Genomic DNA, 22422 nt, shown 5'->3' with positions numbered 1-22422 from the left:
AGCAGAGCGATGTGCTGGATGTTGTGGCTTCAAGAGAGACGTTTTGACACAAGGAGAGCAGGATCCAAGGAAAACAAAACCTCCCAAATTAATCCCCGTGAAAAGGGCCCCAAATTAAAAGAACGCAGAATGAATTCAGCCGTTTTCCAGGGCTTTCCGGAAATCAATGGAGGTGGGTCGGTTTTTCGATCAGCACCCTCCGTGCTTTACCCCAAAGGGGAAATTTACAGCCTAGGGTCAGCTGGCACACCACGCTCATTTTGGACGGCCGCTGACCCCTGCCTGCCAGCTTCGCGGCAGGGGTGATGTTGCAGCTTTTCTTTTGTAACCTGGTACAAAGGCTCCTTTATCAACACGAGCCGTAACGTAGCGAGCAGCCCCAGAACCGCACTCGAAACTCCAGCCTCGTGTTTGCCACGCCGAGGGCTGGGGCAGACACGTCCAGAAGACACGGAGGCATCGTCAGAGGCAGGAAAACATCCCTCCGCTCCAGGATATACGTCCCTGCATACGCCAGGAGCTGGGGAAAGCTCTGCAAATGGTCTCACAAACGAGACACACAACCTCCCACCTCGGGGGATCTTTTCCACTCTTTTCTGCCTCTACCGAATTCCATCGAGATGGGGTGGTTGCTTGTTAAAGAAACGAACCGGGGAGCATGCAGCAAGCTTCACGGGGCAGCAATGCAGAGAGAAAAACAAAACGTTGCAACAGATGAGTATGTCCCACCTTCCCAGTCTCTGCTGGGCATGGTCTGCATTGCTGGAAAGACATCTCCAAAATCATAATCTACAAAAACGAGGGATAAAACTCAGGATTAGAAAAACAAGTAGTGGGGAGGGAGGGGAGGCGGGGGGCAGGGGAGAGCGTGAAGGGGGGATTTGGGGAGGGAGATGGGAAAGGACAGAAATAAAACAATCTTCCACCGGTATCTGAAACGCATGAGAAAATAGTTAGGGAACATGGATGCAAATGGAAACCAGCTGCACTAATGGTTGTTCCTGATGGATGTTTGCGTTATGGGAGCCACAACGGGACCAGCGAAGGATGAAGGCCCCACTATGGGAGCTGCCGGAAAGCTACACCAGAAGAACGGTTGCTGTCCTGTACCTACCAGGGATCCCCTTTGTGAATCAATTTAAGCGCTCTGTGCCTCAGTTTCCCCACTTCACACTTACCTCCCATACATACTGTGATGTTTGACTCATTAATGTTTGCAAAGCCAGGGGTCTGATGAAAAGGGAAAAACTTGTCCTCTGATCCTAAAATCCCCCGTTTCACCTACACTCCCAGGGTAGTGAGATGCTCCTGTTGAAATTAGGAGCAGTGAAATCATTATTGAAGATAAATTCCTCCACGCCAGAGGAACAGCGACAATGCCCACCCTCCGGGGCTCCGAATCCTCCACCGTCCTGGTCCCGCAACAGGGCACGGCATTTCTACATCAGCACCCAACCCCTCTAAGCATGGGGAAACTGAGACACAGATCACAACCGCTGCCCGGACACACGGAACAGCGTGCGACAAATGCCAAAACCAAAATCTAGCTCCAAAATCTCCTGGATCTCTACTCCAAACCCTTCTTCTCTTCAGCATTAAGCTTCCATCCACCAGACGGGCCAAACCCAAGTGACACCCCTTGCCCAGTCAGCAGGGACAGGTAGGAGATGTGCTGGCACCAAGACACGTTCTGCTGAGCGAGGGACAGGAATACAGGGGTGCAGCATGCACCGAAATGGCTGCTTATGCAAACCTCCGGGGACAGAGGAGCTTCCTCCTGTGACTTTTATTGCTAGGCTGCTCGTGCTGTCTTCAACTTACCTGGGACGCTGGAGGTTTGGCATAAGCAAGTGCCCGAAAGCAAACCCTTTCACGCTTCCAGCACAAGCGCAGATGTCGAGGGTGAGCCCCAAACAGTGCTGTGCTTCAAAGTCCTTTGCTAAAAAGACGCGAATTCACATCCCGGGCTGTTCCTTCTCAGTATCTTTAATGTCTGTGGTTTCTATCTTCCATACAAAAGGCAACTGGCAGACCCTTGTCTCAGAGGGAAACCCATCCGCACGCAGTCCTGAACTCACTGCATCCAATTAACAGCACACATCACCCCATCTATTCCAGAAATCCCCTGATCTCGTTTTGTTCAAAAACGAACAGGGCCAACGTATTTTGGATTAGGAAGAGCAGCAGCAGAGCTGTTCCTTCGTGTGAGCATGTTTCGTGCAGCGTTAAGAGCTCCCTGCTCCAGCCCGACGCAGGTTAAGGGGGCAGGCAAAAGGCACGTGTCTTCTCGGTTCGTCAGGAACACCATCAGCCCTCTCTGATAAGGGGGTGACTATGACAACTTATCAGGCTGCTCAAGTTAAGATGCGTAAAGAGGTAAAACCAGCACCTCTGAGACCACCTTCCCTCAGACTGCAGACATGGAGGAAAGACTCTGGGAACTATTCCCCACCACTTCCAGCGTATGCGGGGCTCTGGACCACAAAATAAGCAGTTAAAAAAGGTCCTCTGCAGCCCTGCGTACCTGCTCTGAACTGGAAGCCACGTCCAGATACAAACATGATTTTCACTCCACGGGGAGATTTCTCCAGTTCTTGCTAAAACACCCCCCCAGGATGGAAACGTGGCCTGCGGTGACTAGAAGGGAAAGTCCTGCTCTCCCGGTCCGAGGCAAAGGGGGTGTCCACAGCTTAAATCCCTCGCACCTCCCACGGCAAGACGGGACAGACTCGCAGCCTAACTGCTACGTCTCTCGCTTTGGTCTCTTCCAAACCATCATTTGCTACCTCATTTGGCGTCTCGTCTGGTCCAGCAGCTCAGCCGAAGGCGATGTGGGAGCACACAGCCCTGACCGCACCCCGTCTCCGAAAAACCACTGACCTTCACTGGACGGAGCGATGGCGCTGTCGTCCCACTCCAGGTTGGTGGAGGTGACCGAGTTGAAGGAGTTGAGGGACAGGCTGTCGGAGCCGTGCACGGAGCTGGGCAGGCGGTCCTCAAAGTCTAGCAGGTACTGAGGTTTGTAGTAATCTGGCATGTACGGGGCCAGATCCAGGTAAGGAGCGTCCTGCAGAGAGGAGAGCGTGGGGTGAGTCAGGCTCTGAGTCGCCGCACGCAGTTATTAGCGCAGTCGAAATGATGGGGCTGTCCTTGAACACCCTCTGACTGTCCATTTCTGCCGCCCTTCAGAGGAAATCCGGCGGCTCCGCTGCGACACCAAGGGTTAGTCAGTGGCTTTGTGTTTACCTGGAGGGACACCAGCGTTTCGTACCACGCTTGCAGAGCTCAACTCCTTTAGCCCCATCAATCTGCCCCACTGCTGGCTTCCCCGCACCTGCCCCGTTCCTCTTCGGAACACTGCAGGGGAATAACTGAGCAACAGGAATAAATCCCATTGCTGGATCTCCAAAGATCCCAGCCTAGAGCCTTTCCTAAAAGGGGCAGCTTCACATTTTCAGCTGAAGACCAACAAGAAGGTACACCCTGAACCAAACGGTGGGACCTCTGACGCCCAGGACTCGCCCTGCTCCACATACCCGCGCTCCCGGAGCCAAGAGAAGCAGATAAAACATTCACCAGATCCAAGTCGAAGCGGATGAACTCCAGCCCGGACACCAGCGTTAAGAACAAGGTCAGATGATCGTGACTGCAAACCAGGGCGTTCCTGCAGCACGGATAAAACAGGAGAGCTTTAGAGACGTGGGAAAGAGAAGAGCGAGCTACGAGCACCCCGCTGTTTTCTTGGTGTCTATGAGCTGCCACATAGAAGCTTCAGAGCTCTGAGCCTGCTTTTTTCCTCTTCCTGAGAGCAACAGCAGAGCTTAAGGGCAGATATATGTGGCTCAGAGCAGTCGGGCATCCACCATGTGCTGTCCCCGAACCGAGCTACAGCCAGATTTCCAGGTGTTCACCGGAGCTGGGTGCCTGGACAAGAGCTCAGCAGCTTCTTGGAAAACAAGGAAGAATAAAAAGGCTACACCTGGGACTGGGAGTAACAGCAGTAAACTGTGAGAGATGCATAAAAGCGCTGTTATACAGGGCAGTGTGTCCACATATTGGATCTTTAAAATAATCACGCAAAACCTACAAGGAAAGGTCAGATCCTGATCAACTGCTTGGTCCTCACTGGCAAATTAGGGCTTGCTTCCGACACGAAGGGACGCCAACCAGTGCCCAAACGAGAACGAGCTGGGATACTCACTTGACATAGTACTTGTGCAACAGGCTTAGGTTCTCCTGGAACAGCCTCAAATAACTCTCCAAGGAGTTTTCATTGAGGGCTAAGTACAGCCATGCCCGGCCTGAAAAGAAAGCAGCAAAGCGATTTATCTGTGGGGAAACAACTGAGAAGTGAAGCAAGCCTGGAAATAATTCACAAATCACTTAAAACATGTCAGATTGTTCGTTCGCATTCGTATCATTTCAGGGGAGCAACTGACCGCTGGGGAAATCTGTGGGGAAAAATGTCAGCGAGAGATGAAGGGGCAGATTCATGATTCCGAGTGGGAATAAGAATAAGAGACTGGATCAGAGCCAGTTGAGAAGCAGACACGCAACTGCGTCTCTCCAGCGAGATGGGAGCCCTGCTGGCATTTCCAGCAGGGATCAGGAGACCGGAGAGACAGAGGGAGAATCGCTCTAAATCAGCGCAGGTGCAATTTGAGATATTACACAAATTGTGGTGCAGAGAGAGGTGATGGTGGAGTCTGCGCTCAGCTTCGCTCTCACCGGTACGGGGCTTGGGAGATGAAGGGTGTTGGGATAATCAGGCAGAGAGGAGGTCTCTGGGCACCGTCCTGCATCAAAAGCGGTCTCGATGGTCCCAAACATCCGCTACGGACAACTCGCAGCAGGGGAGAAGCAGCATCGGGCAAACGACAGCTACAGTGAGATGTTCTGGGGCGAGAGGTGATGCCTCCCATCTGCCAGAAACCCTTCCCGGAGCACAACCCAGCAGATCGCTTTGGTTTCACGGCAGCAGGAGCAGGGCTGTGCCTTTGACCCAACACCTGATCCCGAGAGACGGTGCAATTATTTCTAGAGCCTTCATGCAGTTACGGCAGCACTTCCAGCTCCCTGGCCTGAGGAAAGCAAGCCGTAGTCGGCGGGGAGCTGCCCGCTGGCTCCCTCGGTCTGCCTGTACCCCCAGCCCTCGAACATGCGGCCAGCACAACCTGCCTGGGCCTCCTGCCAGCTGTCCCCAAACTGAGGTTTGCCCTCGGGGCCGGGGCAGCGTCCGCGAATACTCACTGCGTCCCAAGTTGGTGGCCACGTGTTGAAGCACTTCTATCTGTTTGATGGCTTCCCGGCGGGTGAAGTGAACGACCAGCACCCAGTAGCCCGAGGAAAGATCTTGCAGGCTGGAAGAAGAAAGAAGTCCCGAGAAAGATTAAGCAAGGGCTTCGTCATCTCCATCCCAATTACAGCCTAAATGGCCTCTCCGTGCTGAGGCTACAGCAAAGCATGGTGAAAAGCAGCCCAGCAGCCCAGAAGTAGGTTCCACGCTTACCCATAGAGCAGAGCATGGTCCAGATGTTCGCAGAGCCGCTGCAGAACCTTGTCGTGGTTTCTGATGGCCGGCGTCTCGTCTTCACAGGCGGCAAAGTAGCTCTGCAGCTGCAAAAAGAAGAGGTGGGGTGGCTGAAATGCCCTTCTACAGCCCACTGAGAAGACAGATGGAGATACTAAGACACTCACAGCCAGCGTTAAATAGCTTTTTTTTAATCTCTCAGATTGCTAAACCTCGATGCAGGTTACTTATGGGGTGTAGCAATTGGTTTTAAGAGTACCCTAAAGGCAATAACTCACAGGGAGAACCTCACCCACAAAGATTCGTGCACTTTTCAGAGACACGCCAGCAGCGTGGCCGCAGCTGCAGAACCAACTTCCCTGTTTGCTGAGCGGGCGGGCTGGGCTGCACAGCCTCCTCCTTGACAGCCAGCGCTACAGCGGGGTTTTCGTGGCCCCTCTGCAGCAGTGCAGCCATCGCAAAGCGGTTCAGAATAGAAATAAATCAGAGTTCTGGGCTCTGTTTCTGGCTCTGCCAGGGACCTCCTCCTCGGTCCTCCCCTCCTCGGTCACCGGGTCTTGCCCTGGGAAACGCTGGCTGGGGAGAGATGTTGCTTCCAGGTATAAAAGATGCTCTGAGCCCAGGAGTCTCGTTCGTGCAAGCACACACGCTCTGTGCTAAATCTGTGCAAAATCTCAGGGCAGTTTCAGCATCCCGGGAAGAGACAGAGGTTTTCTTGTTACGGGCGGCTCCAGTAACCGCCGCGATGCTGGGTATTGATGCCGGGCAGCTGAGAGCTGCCCCAGACTTTCAAACACAGGCTGGTACGGATGGCCTGGCCGCACAGCAGCGGGGACTCGGGGGGTGCAGAGGGCAGCGCAGATACGGACGGAGGCAGCGCAGATACGGACGGAGGCAGCGCAGATACGGACGGAGGCAGCGCAGATACGGACGGAGGCACGTGCATATAGGACAAAGGCAGCTCAATTAATCCCAAGTCGTTTGCCTCTGCTGGGGTGAGGCTACATAGCTACGATGCATCACGTCTTGGAGTTGCCGCTCTCTCTCGAAAACAGGACAGTTTGACTCATCCTTGGTTAACCCGTTCACAGCTGCAAAGTTAACTCTGAAGTCAGCGCTGGCCCCGTACTCTGCTGACAACAGCCCTTGCATGCTCGACACAGCGGAAATTGCTTTTCTGCTTCTGCAAAACCTGCTAGAAATCCTAGAAATCCCCTTAGACCCAAATCCTCTATCCCTTCCCAGCTGACCCACCGGCCTCCTCCTGCCCCTGGAGCTTACAGATCTATTTAGGTCCCCGTCTCACACATGCTTGGCATTCAGGCAGGGAGATTACTCACCCAGGATGTAATCTCAGCTGAATATGCCACATTTATTTGCTCTGGCTGGCGACAAGCGAGCACGGTTCCTCTGAGCCACCACACATCACCCGGCCGTACATTATTTCGGTGACACGATACGTCTCGGCCAAACCTCACCGCTTAGACGGTAGATTTAAAAAACAAAAACTAGATGGCATTGCGCTTGGCGAGTCTGACCTGTCCCCCGAAACTGGTTTCTCCTCCCGAAGCGCCTTTAGAAAATCATCCAGTCTGGATGTAAAAGTTATCAAGGAGGACAGAGAACCTCACGGCCGCTGCGGAACTGCTCCCAACAACCCTCTTAAAAATATGAATATATCTAGCTCCAACACCCCCCTGGCTTGAAGACCTTGACTCTCGCTGGAGCTCTTAGGTAAGATGGGAGAGCCAGGCGTGTTCCTGCACGGAGCAGGTCCCAGCCCTCACATGGGAAAGAACTGCTGAGCCCGAAGAACCGCCGCCAAATTCCCTCATCTGATCGCAAAGCGCAGCTCAGCCTTGTCCCTGTCCCGTCTAGTCGAGAAGGCAAATCCCCTGGGGAAGGAAATACGCAATAACGCTTCGTCTGCAGAGCCACCCGCGGGTGCTCCAGCGACGCACAGACTTTTTCACAACACCCAGGTGAGATCCAAAGCATTTCAGCTCAGCAGTTTTACCCATTTTTGGGAGGAAGCCGAGCCAGAAGATTTACACTATTAACAGGCAGCCCAGGCCCAAGCAGGGAGGAGAACGCCCTAAAATCCCACCATTCAGGAAATATTTCAGGAGCTACCTGCAGCCAGGGTTTTAAGCTCACTCCTGCAGCAAGGACACAAGAGGAAGAAACAAAATCCGAATTTAGAGCCGTATCCCTCAAGGGATGGATAGACAGCCAGGGGCGATGCTCTCCAAGAGCTGTCTGGAACTCACTAAAATATCCTATTTGGGGGAAACTGAGGCAGGAAGCAAAGCCATACGGGACATGAACCAGGATTTGAAGGCAGAAATTCCCAGTTTGTCCCAACCAGGCTGTTGCCTCTGCAGAGATCTGGGGTACCCTGATCTGGGGTACCCTCTGCGGAGATCTGGGGTACCCGGGGGTTCTGTCCTGGGTGTTTCTGCAGGCTCTGTGCCGGCTGGAGGAAAACGCAGCTGCAGGGGACAGCTAGGGGAAAACAAAAGTAACCAGGCCCTACATCAGCTTACCGCTAAAAACAAAGAGTCACTCAGCCAGCTCTGCGCACACAGCTCGGGGAGGTCATCTTGGAGGGAACTTGGAGCCTGTCTGTGTCACCGGCTGGAAGAATTCCCCATGACAGAGAGACTCCAAGCCCAGGCAGCGAAAGAGATGAGCAAATAGAAGCATTTCCTCTTTTTTCTTTCCTTCCTTCTCCAAAAATAAGTTAGATCTTTGTTACAGCCTTTCCTGCAGCCAGTTCACAGCTCCCAGCGCTCTCCGCTGCTACACGGACTGACCTGCTCCCATCATCAGAGGATGCAAACCGTTAGCAAACAGCGGTTGTTTCATCTCAACATCTCCGAGCATCGAGAAGCACCAGGGAATTTCTGAAAAACAGATTTCTATTCCCTGGAAAAGCCTCAGCTTCCCCCCCCACGGAGGGATCTAGGCTTTGAAGGGCTCATTCTGCATTATATGAAGGATTGGTGTTATTTTTCGCTGCTCTGCGAGGAGAACGCAGCCTCCTGCCCCGCACAAACCAGTTACCCCTGCATTTCACCCCCTTCCTGCGGAGGCTGCTGGAAAACCCAGCCCCATAGCGATGTCCAGAGCAAACCTACCCCAAAAAGCTCAAGTCTGACCCTCTGCAATGTCAAGAGCCAGGGGACGAGCTGGTGTGGCTGTGCCTTGCTCAGAGTCACGAGGGTCATGCCAGCGCCGTGCACGTGGGATGCCGCGAGCGGGAAACAGGCGCTCAGCAGTTCTGGATTTGGATTCGGGCGCCCCGAGTCGCAGTTTAGGAGCTGTCGGTCACAGGGCAGCGCACTGACGGCCCGCTCCTACCCGCAGGGACAAAGATGTGCCGCCACATTCCCCGGATCATAGAATCATAGAATTGCCAAGGTTGGAAGGGGCTTTTCAGATCATCGAGTCCAACCATCAGCCTAACTCTGACAAAAAAACACCACTAACCTGTGTCCCTCAGCACCACGTCTGCGCGGCTTTTAAATCCCTCCAGGGATGGATATTCCACCACTGCCCTGGGCAGCCTCTTCCGATGCTTGACGGCCCTTTCAGCGTAAAAATTTTTCCTAATATCCATCCCAAACCTCCCCTGGCACAACTGGAGGCCATTTCCTCTTGTCCCCTCGCCTGTTCCTTGGGAGAAGAGCCCGACCCCCCCTGGCTACCCCCTCCTTTCAGGGAGCTGCAGAGAGCGAGAAGGTCTCCCCTCAGCCCCCTTTTCTCCAGCCTGAACACCCCCAGCTCCCTCAGCCGCTCCTCATGAGACTTGTGCTCCAGACCCCTCACCAGCTCCCTCGCCCTTCTCTGGACACGCTCCAGCACCTCAATGTCTGTCTTGTCATGAGGGGCCCAAAACTGGACACAGCCCTCGTGATGAGGCCTCGCCAGTGCCCAGTACAGGGGGAAATTGTGCTGTGTCAAAGGATGATGCTCTTTCCAGTATCCCTCCAAAATAAACACAGCCGACAGCATACTGCCCTGAGCAAAGGACGCGCACGGCTTGCTGGAGCACAAGCAGCCCCAAAAATTTGGCCAGGCTAATCCCTGCCGAGCTACCATGCATCCAGGGAGGAAACAAGACAGAACGAGCCTCGGGATCTCCTGGGTGGAGTCATCCCTACGGCGAGGGTGACAAAAGGCTTGCAAAAGCCGATGGGGAGGCGTTTTCGGCTTGGGAAGAGGGGTGAAGACACAACACGGAGGAAAGGTACGATGAAATAGCTTTCCCAGCTGGGGAACGAAATCCAGTTGCATCATTTCCCAAAGGCCCGCTGGCCTGCTCCGAGATCCACCTACAGAAACCACAATTCCTACGGATTTTCAGGTAGGAATTGTGGTTTCTGTAGGAAACCACAATTCCTACGGATTTTCAGGTAGGAATTGTGGTTTCTGTAGGAAACCACAAGCATCTTAGGGCAGATGCACAGACCACGGATGGTCCCAGCACCCGCCCCTGATCGTGCAGGACAGGCAGGAGTGATGTGGCACTGCCCTGGAAAAATGGCGCTTATTTGGAGTGTTTACTTCTCTCCTGTAAGTTGCTATAAAACGCAAATGAATAATTTGAAACCAACCTCTCCCTAATCAAGGCGTCGCAGACGGACCTGTTTGGGAGGTGGTGACTGAACTTTATGAAGCATTCGCAAAGCAGCTCCCTGCCATATCTGGGCAGCCAGCCGGGCTGGAGCTAGGGAAAAATCAGGAAGGAGGAAAGCAACAAGGTTAAAAAGCATTAACTGAATGCGACATTGGTCATCTCTGGGTTTTCTGGAGAGATGCTTGTCTCCTGTGCTCCAAAACCAGAAGGAAGTGTTGAAGGCTGGACTCACATGGGGCACGGTGAACGCCTCGAGCCCTGAACCGGGGCTATTTATAGACATTCTTGTGGCCAAAATAAGCGCCGTCAGCATGCAGAAGGCATCCCCGCCATTCACCGAGACCACTCTGCAGCCCCGACTGCGTCTGAGCACCGGTGTTGCGACAGCGTGGGACAAAACCCGCTTTGGTGAACTGGTTACAAGAGCCCAAACACTCGGGGCTTGGTGAGTTAAACGCACTTGAGAAGAAAGCAGAGCAGAAGGGCGTTTGTCCAAAGGGAACAGCGAGCTGGTTTGCACGGGGGGAACACGGGGTTTGCGCTCCGAACAATCACACCTCGTCCCCATTGAGGAGGAGGGGGGTTTAATTGCCGTTTATCAATCACAAGTTGAATTTTTTTTTTTTTTTTTTGCAGTGATACACCACACCCCCCTCTGGCACGCACGAGAAAGGATATTCCTTGCACAATTTCATAGCCTACTAATTGCACCACTTCTCAATGAGCGTGAAGCTCTCCAGGCTCATTTGCAGAGCTCCTGTGTTGCAAGAGATGCCAAAAAACAATTGGGCAGGCGTGCTTTAAAGTCCATTCTCCAAACCTAATAATTCTTGAGGTTCTCCTTTGAAATCTCTCCAGTATTTCTACAACCTTATTGAAATATTGAAATACAGACTCCGGACCCGTTCACGGCTGGCCACAACCCAACCGAGTCTCCATCTCCTCTCCGTAAATCTGGCCCACAGATGTTTCACTAGCAGCTTTCCAGCATTGAGTTCATTTCCCTTGTTCTGCTTGGTATTTCCCTGGCAGGATGAACACGGCAAAAGAAAAGCAGAGATCCCAGTTGGGCACCCTTTGGGTTCCTCTGGTTCCCTAACCACGGTGCTCGCTGCACGGGAAAGGCGAGAGGCGCTTCGAAACCCGCTTTCCCACCCAAAGCACATGGACTGTGAGTGGTTTTCCCCAGCTGCAGGAATGCAAAACAGCAGCAGTGCCACAAAGCAGCAAGCGGACAGTCAAAACATAACAGAAACTGCAGAAGCCTTTCTTCTGCCTCCATTCCTCTCCTCTCTCCATCTTCCCCAGCGGCTGGAAAGACCTTCTCCAAGCTACCAAGCAGGTGGCTTTCTTTAAGGGCAGTATTTTGTGAGCCATCCAGGCAGGCAGCTGGAGACACAAATCCTTTGCTAGACTCAAAACCCTTCCCAAGCCTGATGCCAGCACTTGCTTTTCCACCACCCTGCACGACTGGACAAGGATGGTGGCACGTTACCTACCGGACTGCACAGCCAGAATAACCCTCTGCAGCAAGAGCAAACCCACACGGTTTCCTGTGACTGTAGCTTGCAAAGCTGTCTAACAACGCGATTAAAAAAAAATGCCGATTAGGAAGCCAGCTCAGGGCCTTGGCACTCAGTCTGGGGCTGCACCTGGAGCTGAGCACCCTCAGGAGCAAGCGTGCAGCTCCAGGGAGCACCAAAAAAGGGTGGCAGGTGACCGAACTTGTCCCATACAGACGACGACAGCTCAATCCCAAGGGAAGAGGCAACGGGAAGGGACAGGATAGACACATAAGAACTAGCAAGTAGCACTCTCATACCTGCTTAGGGGAGTACAGGCGTTCGACAGCAAATGGATAAAAAGAAGGAGAAGGCTGCCTGGAAAACTCCTAGTCTTCCATACCACCCATAAAAGCAGGCTGAGTTTCAAGGCAGGAGTCTTATTCTCTCTTATATGCTTGTACAACACAAAGCCCTGAACCTTCAGCTCTAGCAGGATGTTTTGGAGGTTGCACACACGATCTGACTCAACATTTCTTACAACAAACTTCCAAACCAGCACCAGCCTCAGTGCCCAGCTTCCCATCCCGGACTCGGTACACCTTGCCTGGATGTTGTGGCTTTCCCCGATGAAATACATCGTCACTCTCGGGGCATCGGCAGGTTGAAAGCACCACAAATGATGCTGGAGCAGCCTGGAGAGAAATGGAGCATGTTCGTGATGTGCAGAGACAGGAGCCTGAAGCAGGTGAAGCTGAAACCCACGGCAAAGATGCTCCGTGGCTGGAAACGCAGAGCTCTGAAGCATTTGCAATCCAGGGCCAACAAGGCTGTCACCTCCTGGGACACGTAGACTTGTCAGCTCCCATGCCCTGAAGGCTTTTCCAGGGCTTTCCTTCATTATTTCCAAGCAGCAAACCTTGCAGGAGGCTGGTCGTATGTGTGGCTCAGCCAAGGACAGGATTTTTCCCAGTGGTGACACCTTGCAAGTCGCAGGGACCATCCCATTCCTCTGTCATGGCGCACAGAGCGCACGGAGCAGGGGATGGGCACAGAGCTGGCTGCCGTGGGACAGGATCCCTGCGCTCACTGAAGGCAGATGGAAAAGTCACACGCTTGGCACAAGAGGAAAAAAACCACAGATTTGACGGGAAGGAAAAAAAAAACAACCAAACAAGTCTGGTTGGTAAACACGCCAAAACAAGCGAGCGCAGGGTGCTCGTGCCCTGCAAGTCTCGGTAACGGCGCTGCTCTCCCAGAGAGCTGCTGCTTACTCACACACCGGGTTCGAATCCCTCCCCATCGACCACGTCCTCTGGCCCGCAGTTATTTGTGCATCTCGTCTTGGACCAGGATATCAGAAGGAGGGAAAGCTGGAATCACTCAACAGGCAGCGAAATTGTGCAATCGGAGGGAGAGAGGTTCGGAGGCACTGCTTCAGCCCCTTGTACAAAATGCGCTGCTGCAATTCAGCCCCCTAAACCAACTGCCCTCCCAGGGAAATGCTTTGCGTTAGTGGCTGGAGAACAAACAGGGGTTTTTTCTCCCCAAAAGGCTACCGTAGCCTTGTCTAGCAGCAGATCCAGAGCTGGTTTTGAGAAACACCTCTTCTGGGTATGAGAGACAACGTCAGGTTAGGTACCCACAGAACACAATCCCTTTGCAACTGCAGTCGACGAACCTCGAATCACTGCCAGACCTGTGTCAGGATGCGGCATTAGGAATTTCAAAAGAGATAAACCTTGACATACTCAAGTAACCCGAGCAATACACTGCTGCGCGCTAAGTAGAACGACAAATGGCTTTGTTTGCTTGCCAAACAGCGGCAAAGCCCTTAGAGGACCACCAAAATACGCAGCGTTGGAGCTGCCAGAGTTTGTAGACTTCTTAAAAGCACCTGAACCAACCCTTGCGTCTTCACAGCCGACTTACAAGCTCCACGAGATTGCTGCTAGCTCCAGCCACGGGCTTCTGGGGGTCCTGTTGTCTGGTGGCTGGCAACCCCGGTACACATGGCAAAGGGGCAGGCCAGGACGGCCAACGGGAGCGATGTCGATCCCTGCTGCGTGCTCCCCACGCCAACAGCAGATGTGGCCTGGAGCAAACATGAGCGAGAGGAAATACCCTGGGAAGAGATAAAACCCTCTGTGGCCTTAGAGCCAGCGAGGTGCCCCTCAACAGGAATCGGAAAGCAAGTTGCCATTTGGCTGTTTTCACATCTCCAGAATTGCTACCTCTGTGTCACAACAGCTGGGCTAAATAAATCCACCCAGACGGAGATAAGCACGCTCTCTCCATGATTTGAAAAGGGATGCTCCGCTCCAGCGCTACCTGCTTCTCTCCAGGACGTGGGGGCACCAACCCACCCCCAGATCTACCCTCCCTCGCCGAGCGGGAGAAGCAGAGATGTCGCAAGGCAGAGCTCAGGGAGCCCGGGGGACTGCAAAGGTATTTCACTGGTAGAGGGCTGAAAATCAGATCCGGAGACAAGCAGAAAAGGCACAGCATTAATTCACTGTGGGGAAAGTGGAAACCTTCCCAAAGTCACGCTTAAAGGGAGCAGAGCCAGGGCTTTTGGCAAGAACTCCTGCAACATCAGCAAAAAAACCATTGCTCCACCTGATTGACATGCACCGAGGACCGGCTGCTCTAGAGTTCATGGGAATTTGTGTCCTTCAAAGCCAGTAGGAAAGCCTAAAACATAAAGGTCCCAAAATCTTGGATTCTGATCTCTTTTCTGATTTTAAGTTTAGCACCTGGCATTGCCAAAACCGAGCACTGTTCAAGGACTTTGCATTTTCATCACCTCATCACGAGCAGGACAGCAATCAATCTCTCCTTAACCCACCGCCATGTCCAGGAGGGCACGGAAATCCAACAAGAGAACACAAATCATCTACGCTACCAGCTTCGGTGTGGTCCAGGTCACCTGGGATAGCTTTTAGCTACCAGGAGATGGTTGGCCAAGGATAGATATGAAGCTGTCGGCATTTCTAGCGTGCTTAACCCGGCAAGGGTTCAACGGGGAGGCACCAGGAGGCAGCAGCTCTCACCCCACTGCTGCCACGCACAGTCATAGCTCCTACAAGACAACAAGCACTGGAGTGAACGAGGGTCTGCACCCCGCTGGGAAAGGCTGCGCAGAAAGCGGTGAACGCACACCGAGCCGTAACGTGCCCATCTCCAGCCTTCTGCCTCAATAAAGCCCTAATTCTTTAAAAACAAAAACAAAAAAAAAAGGGTTAGGCATCAATTTGCACAGTAATTTGTGCTGGAGCACAGCCCCGTTAGCAGAAAACAGGCTGAGGGACTGCTGGAAGGGAAAGGGGAAAAGAAACAGTCAGAAGACAGATGCAACGAGCTCCACAGCATCACACCATCACACTGTCCACGTAACCAGAGCAGAAAGCATCGCCGTCGGAATGAACTTGTATCTCCCAGGGAGGAAAAGCTGTAGATGGGAAATCAACGCCATGCTCCCAGCTCCCTTGGATGTGTGCTGGGATCGAAGCAGGGACCCAACTTGCTACTGCTGAGCTCTCCCAACCTCTCCCGAAGCCACCAGCCTCTTGACACCTCTCCAGCTGCAGGGGACAATTTACTGGGTGTCTAAATCAGATGTTCTGCCTCTCTCTCTGCAGCTGAGGCCCGATCTCACAGCTCCGCAGTCAGCTCAGCAAAGCTACCGCTGATCTCTGAGATATGGGCAAAGGACGCGAACGGTCCAGATCTTGTCACTCGGGTATCACACAGAGAAACCCACGGGTTTGTCATTACCCTCTCCGAGCAGGTTTGCATCCCTGCCTTTTCTAGCTGTGCTCCATCTCTCATATATTTCTAGGAAAATAAGAGAGAAACAGTCCCATTCACTCAGGCTCGAGGGATTCGCTTGGCATGAAAGCAGTTGGTTTTTTGGGGTTTTTTTTTTTGCTGTTGATTTGCACAGAGTTTACTCACGGCTTGTGCTCTGACACACATACACACAGACACACACACCCCCCCTCGAAACTCAGAAGCACCCTGGAGAAACTGAAGTCACAGCCAGGCAAAGTCACAGCCAGAGGCCTCCATGGCACAAACCCTGCCCAGGGCTGTGCTGCTCCTCGCTGCCTTCCCCACCTGAGGCAGAGGGAAGCTGACAAGCACCCTGATGGTTCTCCCCCGGCCGCTCGGTGAAAATAAGGCATTTTTTTCTGCTGCTGCTACTTAAAGCCTGACATTGTAACCAGGTACCCCAGCCTTCCGCGGTGGTTCGTCCCAGTTTACCCAGTCTCAAGGCGGGGTTTAGTCCTGGCTGTCTTCTAAAATAACATCTGACTTGCAGTGTACGGACTGCCGAGAGTCCGAACTCATCTTTGGGTCTGAAGCTGAGGAAAGAAAACCAACCGATCATCATCCGGCCGAAAAGTGGTGTGGAGAGGTATCCACATCGCTACAAACACATCCAAACCCTCCGCTCCACAACTCAAACCTGCCACGATGGCGAAAGTAAGGAGCGAGCAACCTACACAGCTAGGAAGCTTTTCAAATCAGAGGCGGGATACTTGGAAAACTTCTCCGCACCCCATGACACAATTCCAGCGACGAGGAGTTACTCAAGAGGGACCCAGAGGTGGGGAGCAGAGGATGAACGAGAGCAGGATTTCCCAGCGCACAGCCAGGGTGTGGGAAGGGTGTACCTGCTCCGCTAACCTACTACCTTACTCTTCCCACCAACGCAGTGAAAAAGAGAAATATCAGGGACTTGAGGGACGAAGTCAGACAGGGAAGCGCCAGGAAAAATTAGTGGCTCCACAGCTGAAAGGGAGCGACATCCCTGAGAAAGGAGAACTGCATTCCGGAGGTAAAAAGCGGGGATGTGCCAGCGCTGGACTTTCACCATGCAGTTGAGTTTGGTTTCGCTGGGATGGTATCAATAAGTCCATCAGCCTGGAGTTTCTCGGAGGTTCCTACGTTGCCCCGAGCTTTCCTGCTCTGAGCAAAACAGGAAAGCAAAAGGGGCAGGATTGAAAATTCCCCAAATCCCTCTTTGACGCTGGACCAAGACAGGAGCTGGCAGAGGTCAAAGCAGAGGTGCTTTGGCAGAGCTGTAGTTGAGGAGCCCTGGTCAAGTGCAATAATAATTAAAATAGCCACCATGTTGATTTTATAGCATTTCCAACTGGGATCGTCCAAGGATTTCCTAAATGCAAATAAATTACGTCCAACGAATCCTGTGTGGTAAGTAGTATATCCTCATACATATGGGGAAACTGAGGCAGTAGCGCTGCAGAGCGTTGTAACAGAGCTTGGAGCAGCCTGAACATCCACCGATTTCCAGGTAAGTAAAAGACTATCCTTTTAATTTTTAGAGGACAGAAAGGTAAGAGATCAGAGGGCAGGATCACCTGTGAAGCAAAAAGAAAGGCTGGGAGAGGTTTGTGCATCCATCCTATATCCCAGGGGCGACGTCAAGCCATCCATTCCTTAACAGTGCTGGGAATTCACTTGTGACGGTCTTCGTAAGACAAGTTTTCATGGATGAATCTGTGTCAGGACACATTGCAGACCACAGGAAAACTTCTATTCCGTAAGGCAGCAGAAACCAAGTAACTGGAGAAACGTCAACAAGTCTGGAAAGCCTCCTTTCCCCCAAACTTGGGATGAAAACTGGACCAAGACTCCCTTTACCTCCTCAAACAGAGCTTGAGTTCTTTCTCAAACACGGCTGGAGCTCCCACGGGAACCAGGCAGCCCAACCCAAAATTTCCAGCAGGTCTTTACAGCTCACTCCTGTGACCAAACAGACTCCAGTGTCCTGGTCCCCTTTGTGCCAGCATGCAGATGCTCCCCACCAAAGGGATGGGCTTTAAGAAACGCTCTCACCATCAGCAGATGCCAAGGGGCAGGAGAAATGAGGGGCAAGCAGAAGGACAAGGTGAGAGACAAGGTATGGCGGTACGCATCTTCAGAGCCCTTGTTCTGAGGGCTCAGACCAGGGCACCGCCAACCCGCGGCGTGTGCCTGCCTGGAGGGAGGACCTCTCCAAAGAGGGTTTCCGGCTGGACTCGTCCAGACCCCCCCCATATAGCCCCAGGAAAAGGGATCCCCCCAGGATCCCCCCAGTCCTGCCTGCGGGAAAAGGAAACCCTTCAAAAAGCGGGAACCCCAGGGGGGAAGCCAAGTATATCCCAACCAGCAGAGACGGAGGTTCCTGGGGGTGACCCCAGCAGTGTCCCTTTGGCAGGGTGGGCCAGGGGGTGACCCCACACCCCCAGGGGTGCCTCTGGGGTGTCCCGTGGCACCAGCAACAAGGATGCCTCCAACCTCACAGCACAGGGGGTCCCTAGGGACACCCCCAAACCTGCACAGAGGAATCCCTAAAGGCATCCCCTACCTCTGGCAGAGGGGATGGCAGAGTGTCCTTGACCCCACACTCCTGTCCCAAAGAGTCCCCCAGTGTCCCCAAGGTGCTCCCAGCCCCCTTCCTTGGGGAGAGGGGCGCATCCCTAGGGCCTGTCCCTCAGCCCCACGTCTGGTGGTGGTGTGTGTCTTGGGGGTCTCCAGGAGTGTCCCCCAGCCAGAGGACCGTCCCCAGGGACACCCCAAGGCTGTCCTAGGGCTGTCCCCAGCCCCACGGCCCCGGCACAGGGGGGTCCCCAGCCCCACACTCAGCCGGAGCTGAGGACGTGGTAGTCTCCAGGGCCACCCCAGCCCCACACCGGGCCCCCCGCCGCCCACCTTCTTGACGGAGAGGGAGATGTTCTCCAGGATGCGGTCCTTCACCTCCGCCGGCTCCATGGTGGCGCCGCCGCCGCCGCCCGCCGCTGCCGCCGCCACCGCCGCCCGCCGCCGCGCCCGCCCGGCGGAGGCCGAGTGCCGGCCCGTCCGCCGGGCCCGCTCGCCGCCCCGCCGCCCCCCGCCGGCCGGCTCCGTCCTGCCGGCTGCCCCGGCCCGGCCCCGGCCCGGCCTGCCGGCTGCGGGGTGGCGGCCTCCGCCGGCGCTCAGGGCGCCATGGCCGCGCCGGGGCCCCCCGCGGCGGGCGCGGAGGCGAACGGGGCCCCGCGGGGATGAGGGAGCGGAGCGGGGCCGCACTCGTGACGGGCACCGCGCTCCGCCAGGAACTGAGGTCAGGCGGGAGGGACGGCGGGAGGGAGGGGAACGGCGCTGCCCGCCCCCGCCAGCCGGCACCGGGGACCGCCCCGCCGGGCCGCCGCTAATGGCGCCCGCGGGTCCTTCACGGAGGCGGCCGTGCTGGGGGTGGGGGGGGGACATGGCGCTGGGTCCCTCACGGCCCTGGGCTCGGTGCGGGGACTTGAGGGGAGATGGCATTTGGGACAGTGAGGGAACACGAGGGGAGATGGTGCTGGGTCCCTCATGATCCAGTCAGGGACATGAGGTGAGGCAGCACTGGGGACAGTGAGGGGACGTGAGGGGGATGTGAAGGGAGATGGCACTGGGGACAGTGAGGGGACGTGAGGGGGATGTGAAGGGAGATGGCATTGGGGACAGTGAGGGGACGTGAGGGGAGATGGCGCTGGGGACAGTGAGGGAATGTGAGGTGTGAGGGAAGATGGGGCGGGGGACAGTGAGGGGACATGAGGGGAGATGGCACTGGGGACAGTGAAGGGACGTGAGGGGGATGTGAAGAGAACTGGCTTTGGGGACAGCGAGGGGACATGAAGGGGATGTAAGGGAAGATGGCGCTGGGTCCCTCATGACCCAGTCAGGGGACATCAGGTGAGATGGCATTGGGCACAGAGAGGGGACATGAAGGGGATGTGAAGGGAGATGGCATCGGGGACAGTGAGGGGACATGAGGGGTTGTGAAGGAAGATGGCATTGGGGACATGAGGGTAGATGGCACTGGGTCCCTCATGACCCAGCTGAGGGGACTTTTTGGCACAATGAGAGGACATATGGGGAGATAGTGTTGGGGACAGTGAGGGGGTGAAGGGAGATGGCATCGGGTTCCTCGCAGCCCCAGGCTCAGTGAGGGACTGGGGGGAGATGGCATTGGGGACAGTGAGGGGACAACAGGGGAGATGGTGTTGGGCACAGTGAGGTGACGTGATGGGGATGAGGGGAGATGGCGCTGGGTCCCTCACAGCCCCCTGAAGGGACACAAGGGGATGACGGTGTTGGGTGCCCCCTGAGAGGACACGCAGGGGGGTCAGCAGGCCCCAGTTCGGGGACACCAGGCGAGGCGGCCACCAGCCCCCCAGCCCCCCTAGCCAGGGCCCAGCCCATGGCTTTGCTGCACTTTGGGGTGCTGGCAGGGCCCAGCTTCAAAAGAAAGAGAAATATTCGGTGGCCCAAGGGAAAAATGGGGGAGCCTGCATGGCACCCCCCATGGCAGCCCCGAGATGAACAGGGGACCAGTCTCTCTGCTAAGGTCCACGTGCTTGGTTCCGTGGCACCTCGGAGCCAAAAACGGGCCAGAAAAGTGTTGCTCAAGCCGAAATCTCTATCACTGGGACAACATCCTAAAAAACCCCAAATACAATCCCTGCTCGCCATCACGGGACAGAGCTGGGAGTGGGTGCAGAGGCTGAATGGAGGTGGGGGTTGAAGAAATAAAAGATAAAATTATTAATAAACTTTCCTCCTGAGATTCAGGTGAAAAGCCCCGATGGGGCTGTCCCTCAGAGCTGGCTTATCGCCCTTGCAACGCCCAACCCTGAAAACTGAAAATGGAACCGAAAGTAAAAGCAATTAAAAAAGGAAAAGCCAGCAGGCCTCAGGAGCGCGTTCCCTGCGCCATTCCCACCCTTTCCTCCCTAAATAACCTGCTGGTGGGGAAGGGATGAGCTGAGCAAGGGCTGGGACGGAGAAAACACGCCAGGCCAAGCCTGCTCCTTCCCTGCATTCGCAGGAACGGCCCAGCCAGTTTAACAGCTTTGGAAAGTGTGGGAGAAACTCCCAGGGAAGGGAAGAGGGCACAGCTCGTTAGTGCTTGGCATAAAACCGAGCCAAATCGTAAAGCTCCTCTTCTTTTCTCAGCTCCCCACCAGCACCTGGAGAAGCAGAAGCGCTGCATTGAGTGAGATCCCAACAAGGACGGGAGCTTGTCTCCGCACCTGGGGAAGAAGGTAAAGCTCTTCCTGACGGACTGGGGGTAGGCGGGAGGGAAACGACCCCACTAAAGCGCACACACATCTCCGGAGTAGCAGTCCTGAGCATGAACCATTTGAGCCTGAGCACCAAGAAATGGCTGGAGAGAGCAGCAAGCTGAAGTCAGCCCTTTTAAAGAAGCACAACAGATCCAATGCACCGTTTTTGAATTCACTGGTCAATTTTAGGATTTAAAGCATGCTCAGGGTATAAAAAAAAACCCCAGTCCGTACAGCACCAGCCAGCAGGTAAGCGCATGTTTGCGCTCTTTGTTGCTCTGGAGGCACCAGAGGCAGCTCAGCGTATACCCCTGTATAATCCCACGGTACGCCAGACTTCCTGGTGTCCTGCAGTTCTCCTGGCTGTTTTGAATGCCCCAAGTCTCTGCTTTACTCCAAGTAGAACGAGTTGGTTGTAATCCCTTATAGCACCCACCACACAACTACGGATTTACATGGAAAATTCCCTGCTCCCAGCATTTAAAGACAGCTCCCGTTCTCCCTGGAGAGGGTCAGGAAGAACCATCCCGCTCCCGCCACGTGCTAGTCTGCTTCTTATCCTCCTCTCAAAGAGATTTTTAACTCCTTGGGGCAGGATATAAAAATATATAATATATTTTGTGCAATATTTACAGCTCAAAGTTAGCATGAAGAACATCACCCACAGAGAGGAGCCATCGGGATAGCAAGGAAGGCCAGAATGAGTCAGTGAGGTGTGTCTCAGCTCCTGCAGCAAGGTGCGGTAAGGGCAAGATAGCGTCCTCCTAAGATACATACCTTATCACGCAGTGCAGTCGTACAGCACTTTAATAAGGTTGCCAGTCACCCGGAAGGAAATTAAAGTGACACAAACATTTTAGGAGGTAGCAGTATAGATTTAGGCAAGAAAAAAATTTAGTATTTGGAAAAACCAAGGGAGAAACGGCAGGTTTATCAGGATGAGTAAAGAGCGAGCCCTGCATCACACGACCAACACGCAGCCCGGCGAGCACACCTCCATTTCCACAACCAGGCACAAGCGTTCTGATTTTGAAATGTTCCCCATTTTCATTTGTTAACAAAGGGACTCGGAACTAGACACTCCTTTGGCAGCTGCTGTTGTAGGGATTTCAACCACTCGCATCCTTGTCTGCATGACTCAATGCTTTTATTGGCAATCATGACAGCACCTTGTAATTAGTGAGCTTGGTTGTCAGAGACAATTATGTCATAGTGGAGTGATTACGCGTCCGAGGGGGTCCTTCACCCCCAGTTTACCCCTAGGGAAAAAAGAGGCCGAGCAGATAATTGACGTAAGGCTGGAGTGAATCCAAAGCCAGACTGGCCAGCAGGATTTCCCAAATCCCATCCTGGTGACGTACCTGCCCCAACAGTGGTTCACTTGGCAAAGCAACACCAGGCACGTGCTGAAACCATGAGACGGCAGAGAAATGAGGCAGTGGACCCGAATGAGTGGCACTGCGGAATTTATGAGCGATGGCTCAGTCACCTTTCTGCTGTTGACCATTCTCTGAACTATTCTGGTGCAGGAAGTGGTATGACGCAACGCTCACCTCTCTGCATCCGGCTCCTGCTCTTAATGCAGTCCCTGCACCCATGTGACTGCTCGAAGAAACCTTCATCTGCAATTTTTAAACTGTAAACCTCTGGGGGAGG

At 54.2% G+C, this 22422-nt stretch overlaps 1 protein-coding gene across 2 annotated transcripts in view; it reads right to left on the bottom strand.

Moving 5' to 3' along the window:
• Positions 1–18849, bottom strand: part of PLEKHM2 (pleckstrin homology and RUN domain containing M2) — a 28281-nt gene extending 9432 nt beyond the window's left edge. Inside the window, exons 1-7 of one of the 2 annotated variants that reach the window (XM_074560574.1) lie at positions 18395–18777; positions 5510–5616; positions 5251–5360; positions 4202–4301; positions 3577–3664; positions 2881–3067; positions 730–789 (exon numbers count right to left, since the gene is read on the bottom strand). In XM_074560574.1, the coding sequence (XP_074416675.1) occupies positions 730–789; positions 2881–3067; positions 3577–3664; positions 4202–4301; positions 5251–5360; positions 5510–5616; positions 18395–18454 (712 nt within the window). In that variant the 5' untranslated portion in view covers positions 18455–18777. Of the gene's footprint in view, positions 1–729; positions 790–2880; positions 3068–3576; positions 3665–4201; positions 4302–5250; positions 5361–5509; positions 5617–18394 lie in introns of both variants that reach the window. The other variant, XM_074560575.1, reaches the window with a different exon arrangement.
• Positions 18850–22422: the final 3573 nt, after the last annotated feature.

Source organism: Larus michahellis, chromosome 16 (assembly GCF_964199755.1).
Source record: "Larus michahellis chromosome 16, bLarMic1.1, whole genome shotgun sequence".
Taxonomy (NCBI): domain Eukaryota; kingdom Metazoa; phylum Chordata; class Aves; order Charadriiformes; family Laridae; genus Larus; species Larus michahellis.
Note: the sequence above shows the minus strand (reverse complement) of the source record. Positions and strands in the feature narration are given on the sequence as shown.